The following is a 17,114-nucleotide window of genomic DNA, read 5'->3' on the forward strand; positions in this document are numbered from 1 at the left end:
GACGAGTAAAAACACAACTAGTTTAGACGAGGTTGCTACTGATATTGGTCCTCGGACAAAAGCTTGTGTGGCTTGAATCTCCAAGAAATCCTAGACAACAAATTTCCCATATAAGAGTTAGTTCTCTGTGAATACCGAAACGACATGCTCAAGGTGAGATGATTTTTCAGTAGTGTTTGATTGATTTTCTGGTTTGGTTGGTTTGTAGAAACTAGCAGAGGTGGCTCATGCTCAAGGTGCACTTGTGTCGGTAGACAACAGTATTATGTCACCACTGCTCTCTCGGCCATTAGAACTTGGAGCTGATATGTTAAAAAAAACTCATATTTCCTTACTATTGAGTTTCGTTGTAACTCTCAGAACTTGTCTGGTTTTGTAGATAATGTGATGCACTAGATTTATAGCTGGACACAGTGATGTGATGGCGGGTGTGCTTGCTGCTGTAAAAGACGAAAAGTGTGTGTTCTTCTACTTGTCTTTACTGCTTTCAAGTGTTTGAGATATTTTCTTATTACATTCTCATTTGTTAGAATTTTCAGATTGGCCAGGGAGTTGTATTTGCTCTGAAACTCAGAAGGTTTCTGGATTAGCTCCTTTCGTATAGAAAAGCAACACCTCTACTTACTTATAGACAATGGATTTGTATTCCTCTCATCTTTGTTGGTTTCACTACTTACATTAGATGGTGAAAATATTCAGGAAAACACGAGGAAAATCGCAATGTACTTGTATTCTCATCCAAGAGTAAAGAAAGTGTACTATGCTGGATTCTGATTCTGATTTCATGCACTTTCTTCTCTTTTGTTAGGGAGTGTTAAGTCACTTATAAGCATATGCCATGCTTCGTGTCACATGCAAGCATACCTGCAGCAGTACGCGAGGCCAGAGGCTTGACGGAAGATCTTGTCCGTATATCTGCAGGTATTGAAGATGCTGATGATTTTGATCTCTGATCTTGATATGGCCTTCAAAACTGGTCCTATCTAGCTTCTGAAAAGAAGCACCGTTTATTCTTGTATCAGTTTTGTTTTCATAGGTTCTTGAAGTAAGAATCAATGTAAGTAACCATGAAGCGGCTGAGAACATATCAAACAAATAAACTAGTTATTGTTGGATTCCTTGTAAAATCTGTATTCCAGCTGGTAATAGACTTCAAAGCCAACCTAAGCAAGGTAGAACATGACTATGCAAGTACAGATCTTTCTTCAAAGTAAAACACAACTCTCAATAAGATGTTTGTTCTTTTAAGCCAAAAAAAAAACAAGATGTTTGTTCTGTTAAGAGATAACAGAGAGGACCCAGTGAACAACTTGTCCTAAAATTCTGTTTCAGGTTAGGTAAGAACAAGTACATGGAACAAACCATGACACCTGCACCAGAATATGCCGGATCTGTACTTATTTAATCACTAGTACAGGTATTTGTCTATACATGATAGAGCAACACTGTAAATTGAATTTAAAACTACATATCTACAGATCCTTCATATACCATTTTCAGATAGACAAGTTGAATTTCTTTAAAGCAAAACTAAAAAGAGGAGTGAACAAAACTGAGACTGGGTTATTATTCACCATGTAAGATTAACTGATGTACATATAAACATCATCATCCATCCCTATTCCCCCTCTGCATTCCCTACTGAAACCATGTATTTGTACCAGTGGAAGCAATCCTACAAATCTCTAAAATCAATAAACCGAAAAAAAAGAAGCATCATTGGCGATAGAACTAGACAGCGGTTGTGATGCCCTCGAACCTAGGACGTGATCTATCTGTTGACAGCCCTTCTTCCATCGACTTCCTCTTGTTGCTACTCAATGTTTGCTCTTCTTGTACTACTTGCAGATGCACTTGTTTCGGTTCTAGTTCTGACTGAAGAGGCAAGATTTTGACCTCTGGTTCAACTGCTGCTACGGTTCCATTTTCGTCTTTTGAAGTCTTTTCAATCTCTTCCAGCTTCTGCTTCTTCAACTTTGTTTTCATCATAAGAGGTTTCAACTTGTTGAGATCAGCTAATCTTACTGGTTTCAAGAAAAACTCCTCAGCTCCTTCTTCTAAACATCTGTTCATGATTAACACAACTAAAGGGTCACACACTCATACTTCAAAGATTCAATCTTTCATTGGTTCTTTACCTGCTGATCCTTGCAGGAACGTTCTCAGAGGACATTATTACTACAGGCATGTTCTTAAAAGCTGATGATTCCTTCAAAAATTAAAAAAACAGAGTTTATATTAAAATTCCTGGATAAATCAAAAGATGTTATGAATCAACTCATCAAATAGCATAAAAGATATGAAATAAACAAATCACAAAGAGCAAAACATTCCTAATTAACATTCTCACTTTCTTGATTATAAAAGAGAGAGAAAAAAACAAGTACCTTGACTTTCTTGAGCAAATCATAACCAGTCATGCCTGGCATACAATAATCTGTAATGATAAGATTCACTTCAACTTCCTGTCAAAAAGTCACAATCAAACAAGAACAAAACAAACTTCCACTAGACAAAGACTTGTAAACTTAACATTGAAGTGATTATTTTTTTAAGAAAGAAGCAAACTTTTCGAACCTGGTGAATCTCAGGAGATGTCGAAACTGCATCTGGGTCGTTACTCTCAACACCTTCTCTTAAACCCAGAAACTCTAAAGCCTTATAGCCTGAATCAACAGTTGTCACTGCAAAACACCCCAAAAACATAAAAAAAGCTTAGATATTTTCTTCATTCTTATAAGCTACAAAAGACATTTCTTACCTTGACATGAAGCTTTTTGAAGCAATCTCTCTATAAGTTTACGATCGAATAAACTATCATCAACAGCTAAAACGTGAAACTGCGGTTCTGCTGCCATACCCATTGCAGAAAGCTTGAAGATCTAATCTTGAATCTTGAAACCAGATGTAAAGTCTCGGACTTTTTCTTATTCTTTGCTTCGGGATTGCTGCTACTTTAATCTCAATACATGTTGTTTAGTTTTTCTTTTTTTCTTTGCTCCTTGTTGTCATTGTATTTCTGTCAAAAATCTGAAAATTGGTAATAATATCTTTACATTTTTACCAAAAAAAAAAGTAACATGAAATAAAAAATAGGGTTTGTGCTAAAAACAAGATCTGATTATATGTTTTTTCTTTTCTTTCTTCTTCCACCAAATCATATGCAAAAGAGAGAGGGAATAATGAATAAAAGTAATTAGCTTTGAATTGTGGAGAAAGCAAGTTCTGGTAGAAAAATGTTTTTTTTTAAGAAGACAACTCAGAGGGAAGAAAGAAAAAACAGAATAAATAAAATAATCTCTCAAATAAATCTTTTATGGTGATTTTTTAAGGATTAGATATGAGGTGAGCTTTGCTTTCCATGCTACTGACCACAACGGCTTTTGTTTTTACACCAAATTTAAAACGATGTACATACAAAAGATTTGTGAATGTAAGCCATAAGTTCAATATTTTTCAAAGATTTTAGTTTCAATGGTACTCTGGTTTTTGAATAAATTGGTGTATAACGAAACTTAATTGTTAGATTTATAAGATAAAATTTTCTGGTTTTGTAAATAATATAAAATAATTGTACCTACGAAAAAATGACTATTTCATATCTAACATATCGCGATATGTTCAATTTATATCCGACTTAATACCAAAATATACATGAATTTATATGGTCGTACCAAAACATACTCTACTTATAATTTTTTGGTGAAATCATACATAGTCGTCGCATCAACTGCCATATCATATATTTTTATTTGAACGTCAGCTAATTTTGCTGACGAAGACGCTATGTGTATAATTTTTTTTTTATAAAAACTAAATAGTCTTTTATAAGAATAATTTTTTAGAAAATGTAAAATTTTATAATTTTTTATTATTTAGTAAAATTAACAAAAAATAATAATTAATTAAATTTTAATCTTATATAAGAGATATATTCGTAAATGTTCTGATCCTATCACAAACCGTCTTTATAAGAGTTATATATGTGTTGTAATAATTCAAATTCAATGCTAGTGTTACAGACATGTTACTTTTTATTAATCATGATTGTGTTGATCTAAATTTTTTAAATATAAATAAATTTCCCATGATTAATAAAGTGTAACAAAACTGCGACACCAGCATTGAATACAACACATATATAGTTTCTATAAGGACGGTTTGTGATATAATCAAAACATTTACTAACATATTTCTTATATATGATTAAAATTTAGTTAATTAATTGATTAATTTTTTGTTAATTTTACTAAATAATAAAAAATTACGAGATTTTTACATTTTTAAAAATTCATTTTTATTAAATGATGACTAATATTTAGTTTTTTTAAAAATGTACACATAACATTCTTGTCAGCAAAATTAGCTGATGTAGAAACCACGCGAGCGAAAGTAGATGACATGGCATTGATGTGGCGATTAGTGTATGATTTCACCAAAATATTAAAAATCGGGTATATTTTAATTGAATTATATAAGTTTAGATATATTTTGACACAGACTAAGTCAGATATGAATTAGATATATTACCATATGTTGAGTATGAAATGTTTGTTTTTCCCTGTACATACACAAATTTATTTGAGTATAAATGTTAAGATTGTTACATGTATAACTGCTCTAACGTCCAATGCACACTTACTGCATTGTACATACACTATTCTATAATACACTATTCTATAATTAAATCCATATAATTACTATTTTAATATAATTACTGATAGATGCGTGATTCAATATTTTTATTTTGTTAATAATTTTATGGTTTTTCCATTATTAGTTATTTTTTCTCAGTGCATTACTGCATTGTACTTTATCATTTTAAAATTTAGGATTTAATTGAAATGTTGTACTATTATTAAAATTTCTTATAATCATGTTTAAATAAATTTTATAAAAATTACAAAAGTATCTCTTATATTGGTTGTAAAAACTAAAATATTTGCAACATTACTATTTTAATTTTAAAAGGTTTATCAGCAAAATATTAAGTTTCTCAAAATTTTCAATCTTAATGCTACATTAAAAGTTCGAATATCTTATTTTGAAGATTCATGAAAACTTAAAAATACTCTGTCAATATCTTTCTCCAAATGTTTTTGTTGTAATTGTCTGATATTTTTGTTCTTATCCTCGATTGGTATATCCTAAGAAGAAATTGTAACAGTATGCTGTAGAACATGTTTGTTCTTATTAAAACTTTTAATAAAGTGATTGGTAAACCAGTAACAATATACAATTTTAAAATTATCATAAAATTAGTATATAATTTATTTATTTTAAAATAATATATATTAAATTATAATATTAATCATATAATTTTTTAAAGATAATAGATCTTATTTAGTTATAGAAATTATGGCAAAGGTTAACAAGTTGTGCTAGTTAGCGTTACAAAACGAATTTCATTCATCAACGGGTGTCTCTTCCAAGAGTTATTTCAGAGAATGATTATAAATAGTTTAAGACACACCAAAACTCTAAGAACTTGAATAAATAACTTTACTTTACTTTAAAAAGAACTGAGATTTATTTATCTAAGAGTATCTCCAATGTATTACTCCAAAATGGTGTAACTCCAAAATAGAGTAAGATTTTACTCAATGTATTACTTCATTTTTTACTCCAAAAATTGTTACTAATTGTTAATAATATCTTATACTTATAAAAATTTACTAATTAACTCCAACTATTTTATGTTTCCAAAAATGCATTAAAATATAAGTTATTTAAATTAAACATCTTATATATTAATACAGAAGTCATGATTTTTTCATGTGTGATTATTAATTTGGACCATCCTTTAATTTTTATGAAATGTATTTTATTAAGATTAATTATATATAATCTTTTAACTACTTTAATCATAAAATCTTTTGATATATTTTCATTTTAAATATAAATATATATTTTAAAAACTCTAACAAATCTTTTTCAAAGATTTTGACAAGATCTTAATTTTCCAAAATAAAAAGGTGCTATTTTGGTCATTTTAATTTTTGAGTGCTATTTTTGTGACAAAAACTTAAAAAGTGCTATTTGAGAGAATTGCCCATAAAACTATTGTATTTAAAATAGTTATATAAACATTTAGATATATAATTAATGTTTAAAATGTATACCACTAAAATTTAAAATAAATATATATTTATATAAAACTGAAAACAAATACCCGTGCGGTTGCGCATGTCAAATTCTAGTTTATTATTAAAAGGTATAAGAAATTATAAAAATAAAATAAAACATAATATATAAGTTGGTTCAATAATAAGAATTAGAATATTTTCCCCACAAAATGATCAACTAATGCATTTCATAATGAAAAATAAGTTTCTTTATCTTTGATATTCCTAAATCGAGCAAAAAGAAATTTGAAATCGGACATTTAAATCACTTATATTATGTTATTTTTATTTTATATTATTTATGTTGTTTAATTATGTTATGCATTTTATGTTAAATTATTAAATAATGAAATATCTTGTTTTTCATGTTATTTTATAATTTTAAAATATTATTTAAGTAAAAAATAAGAACATTAAAGATTAAAGGACCATTTCATAAATAAAAAAAGTTTAACTCCAAAATGGAGTAATGTGTAAAATTACTCCATAAATGGAGTAACCCTAGCCATTTCTCCATTTTGGAGTTGAAAATAGAGTGGGGTTGTAGAAGATTTTACTCCAAAATGATGTTTGGAGTAGAAAATAGAGTAGGGTTGGAGATGCCCTAAGCAGGAAGAAAGGCTAAAGCCTACACCGAATAAAACTACACCCAATAATAAAACAATGTAACTTAGAGATGTTTTGAAAATTTATAGTGCCTACCGCAAAGATCACCTTTGAGATCATAGTTAGCTTCAAAATCCTCATATGAATGGAACCGGAAACATTCTTCGTCAAAAGGGATGGGACTGTCCTCAAGAACCGACATGATAGAGTTTTTTTTGGTGCAAATGTTAAAAAACATGATAGAGTTGTGTGAGAAAGATACGGTTACGCTATGATCAGCAACCCGATATACCAGTTTGTTTCTGGATCCGTATAAGTTGAAGAGTTTGTAAACTGATCCTTGTTTCATGTCAGGAAAATATTTTTAACACATCCTGATGAAATGAATCCTTGAATAACAATTCCCTGTAGAAGATGTGAAGATTAACATAATACAGAAGGAAAATATAGAAGACGACCATGTTTGAAATAAAATCAGTGGAAAATAAATTTTGGAGAATTCACAAACCTGTTCGTCAATGAGGAGCATTTCCAGACCAATAATTGTTTTTCTTACTGGGTTTTGAGCCTCCCAAAAATGGATCAGACGGTAGCTTAACTGGGCTTCGTGGGGACCTGGTGAGATATCTTTGAAGAACATAACTTTCTGATCATTGGTGGAGGAGACAGGGGACTTGCAATTTGATTTCATGGCATGTTTTGGTTTGTAGAAAGGAATGAAAAACAGTAGTATATAAAGGATGAGAGAGGGAGGGATGCGAAACAAATTCATAAAGAGGGAAGTATACAAAACTATTGATTGATAAGAAGTGGGATCACGGTAACAGAGGTTTCAAGAAGTCGAAGCGGGGAAGACGAAGTGACTGAGGGGAAGTCGATAGAAGCTGCCATCGATTCGGAGGTTAGGGTACTCATGTGGGCTCATTTTGGGCCAGAGTAAATAGTTTAACGCCATAGAAAGAAGTCCAGCATTATTGACTTTCTGATTATGAGTAAACGACGTGTTAAATAACTTCTCCCTGATTGGCTGATTATTTTTGAGGACGTGACATACCTCTCCTTTGAGTATAATGACCTTTTAGTATTGTTAGATTCATCATACACAAGGCAAATGTCATATCCTAGTTGTTAAACTATTTTATAATTTTAATCTGATTAATTATTATATTTGATATATTAATGTTTATACATAAAACTAGTTGTTAACTTTTATAATATTATTAGTCTTATAATATTATATGTTAATTTTTAAAATTGTATATATCTAATAATTATAAATCTTGTATGAATATTTAATTTATGTATTATTTTTAAAATTTTAATAATTTTTAAAAATATTTTTTCTATTTTTAATTATTTTTACATATCTAAAGGGCCAACTACACTTTTTACTGTTTGTTTCTTCAAAAGATGGATTGAGATACCTCTAATCTGATCCAAAAGGGATCCTGCACAAGAAATCTGGATTGGGGTTTTGTGTCCATTGATCTAGAGCAACAATCCATCTGTTAACAAACCATGAACCATGAGAGAGGACGTGGTGCATGTCCCTATTTGATTGGAAAAAGAATTAAACTCTGCACTTACTCTTCTTCCTCGAACGCAATCTTCTAACTCATAAATTGGTGGGAGGGTTTTGACTAGCCCTCCAATTTTATGTACTAGAGGGTTCAGTCCATTTACTATAACGCTGGATATGCTTTCTTCGATCAAGTCGTGATTCTCCAGATCCGGGATGTCTACCATCTCTCCTTCTTCCAGAAGCTCTTTATCTTTTAGCTCTTGCACTAGAGAAGAGGTATTCTCTTTTATCTCTTGATCATTGGGTTAGCTATTCTCCCCTTGTCATGTTTGTCTTTTACTTAAAAGAGACGATATGTATTCACATTGTATTAACCAACTAAAAACACTTATAAAAACCAATGTAAATCTCATTCTCAAGGATGAATTCAAATGTCTTTCATAAATAGTACTTAAAATGAATAGGAAACGCTTAGAACCAAATAATCAAGTTTTCAAATGAAACAATTTAATTAAAGAATAAAAAGATGAGAAATAACTAAAATAGAGAGTTTAGGATATTTTTACCCTCACTAGTTGCTGGATTTAGAAGAAAAAGAACAGAAGATTCAAGATACGATGAGAAGGTATCGAAACACGGTGAGATCTCTTCTCCGGTGAGGCTACACTCTGGTCATTGGAGCTCTGATGGTTAGCGACTATTCTCTGTAACTGAACATGATTTTGCTATGTTTTCTAGAGGAAAAAATTATCTTTTTTTGTAGAAGAGAAAATAGAAAACTCTTAAGATTTTTTTACATAGGACCAAAAGATTTTTTTACATAGGACCAAATCATTGAAAATCATTGTGGGTCTTGTCATTAGAAATTGGGCTTAGGCCCGGGATATGACAGTGTCGGTACTGATTTCAAACATTTGCGACGCAAGTGGTGGTAAGGAAAAACGTCTTTTGAAAAACACAACTTGGATCGAGATTTGCATTTGATTAGCATTTGTGACCAACTAAATGGAATAATAGGTTGTATATTGCTTTTTGAAAAAACTAAAAACGAGGGTCCTACGTAAAAAATAAAACTCATTTTGCAAAGAAAACTATGTGCTAAAAACAAAATGGTTTTGGAAAAACGCTAACAAAAAGCCAAAAAGATAGTGGACTAAACACAAACAGAAGACGCCAGTATGTTTGTGTTGAATTATTTGAGAGGACCAGTGTATTTTGTGCGTACGATTCTGTAGCCATTTGACAAAATTGTAAACGTGTATATTATTGGGAACTCGGCCAAAAAAACACTGAACTTTGTAGGAATTGCCAAAAGAAACCTGGACATATGGACTGGTCAAACAAAACACAAACTTTTCATTGACTTTAGAATTAATTAACAACTAGATTTTGACCCGCCTTTTAAAAGGACGGGTAGGTATATTTTTTGTTTCATTTTTTCTGAGAAATTTAATTTTTATATTTGCGTGTTTTATTCATATTTTTAATATTCATTTAATATAATTGTTGGTACTATATTAAATATGTCAAGTTGCATAATAATACGCTATATGCATTTAAGAAATTATTTTAAACGTTATTCTTAAAGTTTGCAATATATTATATATTTTTAATAGTTACCTAACATAGTTCGTCAAGAATATTTGTACCCAGAAAACTCGACGCGGATTCGATCCGAAAATTAAAGTTTTATACTCTATTAGACTTGGCCTATATACTTGAACCGTTCTTAAAGTGTTATATCTAAAAAACCAATATGAAATCCGATCCACACCGAAAACCGAACGGTTCGAGTATATAGGCCCGAACTTTAAGTAAAATCATATTCAATAAATATTTTTAATCGAATAACCTATTTAAGAACTGTTAAACTAAATAAGTTTATATAAATATTTATTTCTATTAAAAGTTTACCTAAAACTCAGGTAAACCCTATTTTAACATCATGTACTTATTAACTATAAACTTAATATTTGTGTAAAATATTTAAAATTAGAAAAAAAATCATAGACTTTTAGAATGATCCTATTTTAATATCCAGAATAGTTATATTATATGCCTTGATATATCTAGATTCTGATACGCGTTTTGAAAGTGCATAAATATAATGCATAATTTCATTAATAATGTTACATATGTTTGCAATCTTATTTTATATATCTTACTTTAATATTTTATATTAATACGTTGAAATATGTGATAAAATTCATGAATGTATGTTATTCTTTAATTTTATGATTTATAAATAATAAATTAATTAAGTTACTTTATATTTATTAGTTGATGTATTAATTTAATTATGAATATAAACATTATGGGAATATTATTTTTTATTCTATAATGAAATAATTAATAATTGTTAATAATTTATTTAATATAAATTACGAATTTGATTATTTAAAAATAAATATTAAAAAGAATTTATGTTTACATCTTAAATAAAAAGACAATAAAATATATTTTTATAATAAAATCTTAGAAAAGGATACTTGACAATATCTTTTTAGATATCTTATTTTGAAAATATTATTAAGTTAGTTGTAAGAGAAAAAATAGGAAGTTAAATTAATTCTATTTTACAAATCTTGAAATATTAATAGATATCTTTTAGATTAGAAAACATTATATGAAAATAACTAATGAAATTATTTTAGTTGGACTGTTATGACTTTTTTTATAGTCCAAAACATAGTCGATAAAAAGTTCTCCTGTTTTAATAGTATTGATATTTTCGTTGACTTCCCAATTTAGCACGCCGTCAGCCAATTTAACAGAAAAATGACATCGTTAAATATTGGTGTTAAGTGAAACGACGTCGTTTTGAAATGAGACGAAACGACGTCGTTTTACACGATTTGAAAATAAAATCAAGTCGACCACTGGGATTGAACCCAGGTTATTTGGATCAAATGACAAAGTACTTTACCACTCGGCTAGTGGCTCAATCAATGAATATACTAACACATTTAATTATATTTGGTACTGATTGAATATTAAAAAAATATCTAAAAACTTAAAAAGATCTTTAAATTTTCTAAAAACTGAAAAATTAATTCCAAAAAAGAAAATTTTCATTTTTCGGATTATAAAAAAAAGTTGAAAAAAAATCGAAAAAAAATTCTAAAAAGTTAAAATATTTCAAATCTGAAAACATATAATCAGAAACTATAAAAAATATATATATTTTTATTATTTTTTTGACATCTAATATATTTTATTATTATTATTATTATTTATTTTTTATAGTTTCTTATTATATGCTTTCAGATTTGAAAATTTTTATCACTTTTTTTTGAATTTTTTTTGAATTTTTTTATTTTTTCAAATTTTCTTTTAATAATTTGAAAAATGAAAATTTTCTTTTTGGCATTTTTTATAAAAAATAAAATAAAATAAAAAAAATTATTTTTTTATAGATTCTGATTATTTTCAGATTCAAGTTTCTTTATAACTTTATTTTTTGTTATTTTCGATTTTTTTTTTCAAAATTTTTAATCCTAAAATGAAAATTTTCGTTTTTTGGAATTTGTTTTTAAAAATGAAAATTTTGGAAGATTTTTGATTTTTTAAAGGAAAAATAAAATTTTATTTTTAATTTCAGTTTCAAAATTAATTTTATAAAAAAATTCTTTATTTTTCAAATTTTTGGAATTTTAAAGACTTTTTAAATTTTTAGAAAATTTATTATATTCAAAATCAATACCAAATAAAAGTAAACGTGTTTGTTCAGACATTGAATGTGCCACTAGCTTAGTGGTAAAATACCTTGTTATTTGATCCAAACAACCTAGGTTTGAACCCCGGTATCTACCTATTTTTATTTTCAAATCGAATGAAACAAAACGACGTCGTTTCACTTAACGCCAACAGTTAAGGTTGGGTTAACGCTGTCTTAACTCTCGTTTAACGGTGTGCTAATTTGGTCAGTCAATCGTAAGTTTCTTAATAATCTAAATAAGTCAACAAAAGTTCAGGCTTTTATTAGTCAGATAAGTGTACATGTTTCTTTTAGCAATATGTATTTATATTTGATCAGGTTCCATGATAAGGACAAAAAAAAACCCATCGAAATATTTTTTATTGTGTCACATATTGAAATAGTTTAAACGAGAAGATTCGTGAACGTGGCATGCTTCTTTTTATAAAATTATTAATTTGTTTATTCGAGGTATTGAAATAGTTTAAATGAGAAGATTCGTGTACGTGGCATGCTTCTTCTTATAAAATTTACTCGATCCGTTTCATTTTACTTGTCGTTCTAGATTTCGGCATACAAATTAATAAAACATTTAATTTTGTATATAACTAGATAAATACATCATTACCAATACACCTAATCCTATAAAAAAATCAATAAATTTTATACTGAAATAATAAAACGACACTTATTTTAAAACGAAAAATTTTGCTATAAAACGACATCTAATTCGATCCATCACTAAACCAATTAAGTGAATTTTGTTAAGTGTCGAACAAATTAAATTTTTAAAAAATATTATAATTTAATTGGTTCATAATTTTTTAATTTTTATTTATTTTAATCAAATATAAAAGAGGAAATCTTAAAATCAATTAATGTTGATGTCAACCAATCTATATAATCTTATACATAATCATTTTTATTATCTAATTATAACAACTATGGAAAATATATATAATATTTTATCATCTTTTCATTAATAGTCTATTTGTAAACAATGTAAAGTACATTTTTTAAAAGTAGTTAATAAAACTAATATAGTTCTAGTTTTATTTTTCTATTATAAATCAGTGGTAAAAATAGCTTTATTTTCCTATATAAATCATATCATAATATACATATATAAGACGTATACTTTTGATAAAAAAATATTGCAATAACTAAATGCATCATAAACGTGTTTATAAATAATTTACGTGAGTTTACAAATATTATATTATTTAAATTATCTATATCCTCAAATTTTTAAGGCAGCCAAAAAAAAAAAAAAAAAAAATTTTTAAGGCAGCCACCTAGTTCAACTTAATTTCTATTGTAATGCTAAACCTTTTTCGACAAACACGCGGCTGTTTTCACCAAGCGACAACGCTGATTGAAACGTGTGTTGTATCCAAAATTTTAAATAAAAGAAAGAAACATCTGATTGTTAATCCCTAATTTTAGCAAAAAAAAAAAAAAAATCTGATTGTTAACTGTTAGTATTATTTTAAAGTTATTTTTCTATACTTATATAGAGTAATTAATGTCAGTCTCATATCATTCACACATTTTCCCTTTCACTTATTAGCCAGAGAGAGAGAGAGAGAGAGAGAGAGAGAGAGAGAGAGAGAGAGAGAGAGAGAGAGAGATAATGCCAATCAGTCGGAGAGTTCTGACGCCTGTCGCGGCCGCTCCGGTTATCTTAGCCGTCGTTTGCTATTTATTCTGGTCAACTATCATCGAGCCGGACCGTTTAGAGGGTACGAAACACGTTCTTCAAGTGGCTAAGACCATTCCTCTCCCCGGCGTTGGACCAGAGAGCTTAGAGTTTGATTCACAAGGTGAAGGCCCTTATGTCGGTGTCACCGACGGTCGCATCCTCAAATGGCGTGGCGAAGAACATGGCTGGGTCGACTTCGCCTACACTTCTCCTCACAGGTTTGTTATGTCTGTCGGTGACACTGCGATCAAATGGACTTTTTATTGATCTTTATTCAAAGTTAGATTAAAAATAAAAGGGTATCTCAAATAAAAAATATAACAGAATGAGAAAAAAAAGTTGGAGAAAGAACCTGAAAAGTAGATAATCGTTACTGCAGAAAAAAATATATCGAGAGATCAGATCTACTTGTGTTTCTATTGTTTGTACAACTTTTTTTTTGTTTTGGTTATTAAAATTTAATCATATATCTAAACTATATTACATCGGAGAAATTATGTTTGAGAAACCAGCTTTAAAGATGCTCTTATTTTTGAGAAACCAGCTTTAAAAGATGCTCTTAGATGTGTGAATTTTTTATCTAGATTTCAGGGTGTTACTCAGTATTCCCATTTAACTTTTTGTTGGTTTGTTTCTGTTTTGGTTGATGAAGAGATAACTGTTCGAGGAATCAAGTAGTACCAAGTTGTGGAAGACCCTTGGGACTTAGCTTCCACAGGAAAACAGGAGACTTGTACATTTGTGATGGTTACTTTGGGGTCATGAAGGTCGGACCAGAAGGAGGCTTGGCCGAGTTAGTCGTTGATGAAGCCGAAGGCCGCAAAGTTATGTTTGCGAACCAAATGGACATAGACGAAGAGGAAGACGTCTTCTATTTCAATGATAGCAGCGACAAATACCATTTCGGGTTGTTAAATATTTTACATTTTTCTTATTGTTACAATTCTACGTGGACTTTTACTGACTTGTAAAATGTGTTATGTATGTTGTCTTTCAATAGGGAAGTGTTCTACGTGTCTATATCCGGGGACAAAGTGGGAAGAGTAATTAGATACGATATGAAGAAGAAAGAGGCCAAAGTTATAATGGACAAACTTCATTTACCTAATGGTTTAGCTCTAAGCAAAGACGGATCTTTTGTAATCACCTGTGAAGGTGGTACGGGTATTCTCCACAGAATATGGGTCAAAGGTCCTAAGGCCGGGACCACCGAGGTTTTCGCCAAGGTCCCTGGCCCTCCGGACAATATCCGACGTACCCCTACTGGTGATTTTTGGGTCGCGTTGCACTGCAAGAGCAATTTGTTCACTAGGTTGTTTCTGATTCACTCTTGGGTTGGAAAGTTTTTCATGCATACATTGAAGTTGGAGACAGTGGTTCATCTCATGAACGGAGGGAAGCCTCATGGAATAATCTTGAAACTCTCTGGAGAGACCGGAGAGATTATTGAGATGCTTGAGGATAGTGAAGGGACAACGATGAAGTATGTTAGTGAAGCTTATGAGAGGGAAGATGGGAAGTTATGGATCGGGTCTGTGTATTGGCCAGCCGTTTGGGTTCTTGATAAATCTGTTTATGAGGGCAACAAATGAGTGACCAAACGCAAAATGAATAAAATGTTCGTGGCGTGGTTTGTTTACTAGCGCAATGCATTTTGTTTTGTATCTTTTGTTTTTGTTTGTTTCTGTTGTTATTGTTGTGTGAGTGGACTTTGTTGGTATTGTTGTTATTGTTGTGTGTGTGGAATTTGGATCTTGTTTTCGACAAAGACAAGCCAATCTAAAAAGGAAAGAAAACAGAGAACGAAACAGAAAAGAACCAGTAGGGAAACAAAGACAATCCAACGGGTAAAATAAAGGAGACCGCATATAGGTGAGAAAGAGCATCATTATCTCTAAACTCCTTAAAGGGTTTCTTAATTATTTTTTAATAGTTTTTAAAGTGTTAAAATGAATTAAGAGACTTAGAAAAAGATTTGAACATTTAGGTGGTTTATTGCAAGTCTTTTGATTATGGGTTTTAAAAAAAAATTAAAACACTTTCATTGAGGAAGATGAGAGTATTTGGATTTAATCTGACCATTAAGCCTCACTGCCCTATTTATAACGATTCAATGCAACTAATCTCAAGACAATGAATCTCTAACTAATAACCACTTACTACTGCTTGCTTGTTCTGTAATCCTCTCTTCCATGCATAGATAGCTGCTTCTGTTCGTTTGTTTGCTGTGAAGAGAATGCAGCTTGGTCACTTCCAAGCTCAAAGCCTGGTCAATCCATCCTTGTTGCCTCTGTATTAACAAAGGATTGAAAAGATTGAAACCCAAACTGCAATGCTAATCAAAACCAAAACTCAGATTTTATTTTATTTTATAAAGAAACAAAGAGCAATTAGCCATCAAGCAATTTCATACGATCATGTAGTTGTAAATCTTACATTCTTTATAAAGAAACAAAAATCATCATCATCATCAGTTTGAAGGCAGTAAGAAAAAAAAAGAAGACAAGACAAGTAAAGCTCAAAACTTTATAGAGAATCAAAGACCAATGAACCATCAAACAATTTTACACGATCTTCCACTTATAAAGCGTGGCCATGTTTCCTAAATCATACAGAGAGAAAACAACACCAACAAAAAAATACTACACTAAAAGCTTCACCTTCCTCAGGATCATCATGCCCATTACATAAGCAGAACAAGAAACACAAACACATAAACGATTCAAGCCATCTCAAGAATCTAGATCATGACACCAAGCCACCTAACGAGAATCTACTAAACCAATAAGAACATGAAGTGATAGCATAAGAACAAAAACTCAGAAACGCATCTGAACTCAGAATTATCAGAAACGCATAAGAACAAAATTACATAACAGATCAATGTTGTTGGAGAACTAAAAACTCAGGATTACCTTTCGATTAAGAAGGAGCAGAAACCGACGATTGTCTTCATCGATGAGACTCACCGACGATTTTCTGAGTTGAGGAGAGGAGAGCAACCGAGAATCTTCGTCAACGAGAGCCAACCCAGATTTCTCGCCGAGGAGAGCCACCGCCGAGATTCTTCGTCGAGGAGGAGAGCACCGAGGAGATTTTTCATGGAGGAGACCACCGAGTTTCTTCGTCAACTTCGACCTTTTTTTCCTCTCAACGTGTTTTTTCTCTCCTACCAACACACGTGTCCAACAGAAGACGTTTCTTCTTTCGCATACACGTCTCTTCTTTCGTATACGTTCCTTGCCTTAATACCTATTTTTCTTTTTCTCTTAATTAGTAATTACCCTAAAAACTGCTTAAGAACCCTGCGATAAGGGTGCTTGATATAGACCCAACCACTTGCTTGAAAGCAAATGCATTCGTAAAAGGAGAAAAAGGCTTGAAACACTTCAAAGAATGGAGACACAATGTTAGGAATTATCGATCGTTTGATTGCTTAAATAATTAACGACACAAGATTTT

At 30.3% G+C, this 17,114-nt stretch overlaps 2 protein-coding genes, 1 long non-coding RNA gene and 1 pseudogene across 4 annotated transcripts; 2 read left to right on the forward strand and 2 right to left on the reverse strand.

Moving 5' to 3' along the window:
- Nucleotides 1-144: 144 nt before the first annotated feature.
- LOC130498055 (cystathionine beta-lyase, chloroplastic-like) lies at nt 145-987 on the forward strand (annotated as a pseudogene).
- A 556-nt stretch (nt 988-1,543) lies between these two features.
- On the reverse strand, nt 1,544-9,013 carry LOC108833678 (two-component response regulator ARR9). 2 transcript variants are annotated; one of them, XM_056990740.1, is made up of 9 exons: nt 8,319-9,013; nt 8,156-8,236; nt 7,240-7,713; nt 6,828-7,136; nt 2,762-3,019; nt 2,578-2,684; nt 2,388-2,465; nt 2,139-2,209; nt 1,544-2,065 (listed from the first exon to the last, which is right to left on the reverse strand). In XM_056990740.1, exons 5-9 carry the CDS (start codon nt 2,862-2,864, stop codon nt 1,732-1,734), a joined length of 693 nt encoding a protein of 230 aa, XP_056846720.1. In that variant the 5' UTR covers nt 2,865-3,019; nt 6,828-7,136; nt 7,240-7,713; nt 8,156-8,236; nt 8,319-9,013; the 3' UTR covers nt 1,544-1,731. The 2 variants fall into 2 exon arrangements, with proteins under 2 accessions (XP_056846720.1, XP_056846721.1); XM_056990741.1 differs by lacking the exons at nt 2,762-3,019; nt 6,828-7,136; nt 7,240-7,713; nt 8,156-8,236; nt 8,319-9,013 and having other exon boundaries at nt 2,388-2,437.
- Nucleotides 9,014-13,513: 4,500 nt separating this feature from the next.
- Nucleotides 13,514-16,893, reverse strand: LOC130497678 (uncharacterized). The gene is made up of 3 exons (XR_008936686.1): nt 16,568-16,893; nt 15,813-15,942; nt 13,514-13,893 (listed from the first exon to the last, which is right to left on the reverse strand). It is a non-coding gene; the product is annotated as an uncharacterized LOC130497678 (long non-coding RNA).
- On the forward strand, nt 13,584-15,398 carry LOC108817846 (protein STRICTOSIDINE SYNTHASE-LIKE 8). The gene is made up of 3 exons (XM_018590661.2): nt 13,584-13,870; nt 14,305-14,559; nt 14,653-15,398. The coding sequence occupies exons 1-3, from the start codon at nt 13,584-13,586 to the stop codon at nt 15,242-15,244; spliced, it is 1,134 nt and encodes a 377-aa protein (XP_018446163.1). The 3' UTR covers nt 15,245-15,398.
- Nucleotides 16,894-17,114: the final 221 nt, after the last annotated feature.

This window comes from Raphanus sativus, chromosome 7 (assembly GCF_000801105.2).
Source record: "Raphanus sativus cultivar WK10039 chromosome 7, ASM80110v3, whole genome shotgun sequence".
Taxonomy (NCBI): Eukaryota; Viridiplantae; Streptophyta; class Magnoliopsida; order Brassicales; family Brassicaceae; genus Raphanus; species Raphanus sativus.

Excerpts from the sequence above, each read along its gene's own strand:
- LOC108833678 (XM_056990740.1), bottom strand. The coding sequence starts at position 2,864 with ATGGGTATGGCAGCAGAACCGCAGTTTCACGTTTTAGCTGTTGATGAT. Across the intron at positions 2,466-2,577 it reads CATCTCCTGAGATTCACCAG|GAAGTTGAAGTGAATCTTAT; the intron begins GTTCGAAAAGTT and ends ACTTTTTGACAG. Across the intron at positions 2,210-2,387 it reads ATTTGCTCAAGAAAGTCAAG|GAATCATCAGCTTTTAAGAA; the intron begins GTACTTGTTTTT and ends TAATTTTTGAAG.
- LOC108817846 (XM_018590661.2), top strand. The coding sequence starts at position 13,584 with ATGCCAATCAGTCGGAGAGTTCTGACGCCTGTCGCGGCCGCTCCGGTT. Across the intron at positions 13,871-14,304 it reads GCCTACACTTCTCCTCACAG|AGATAACTGTTCGAGGAATC; the intron begins GTTTGTTATGTC and ends TGGTTGATGAAG. Across the intron at positions 14,560-14,652 it reads AGCGACAAATACCATTTCGG|GGAAGTGTTCTACGTGTCTA; the intron begins GTTGTTAAATAT and ends GTCTTTCAATAG.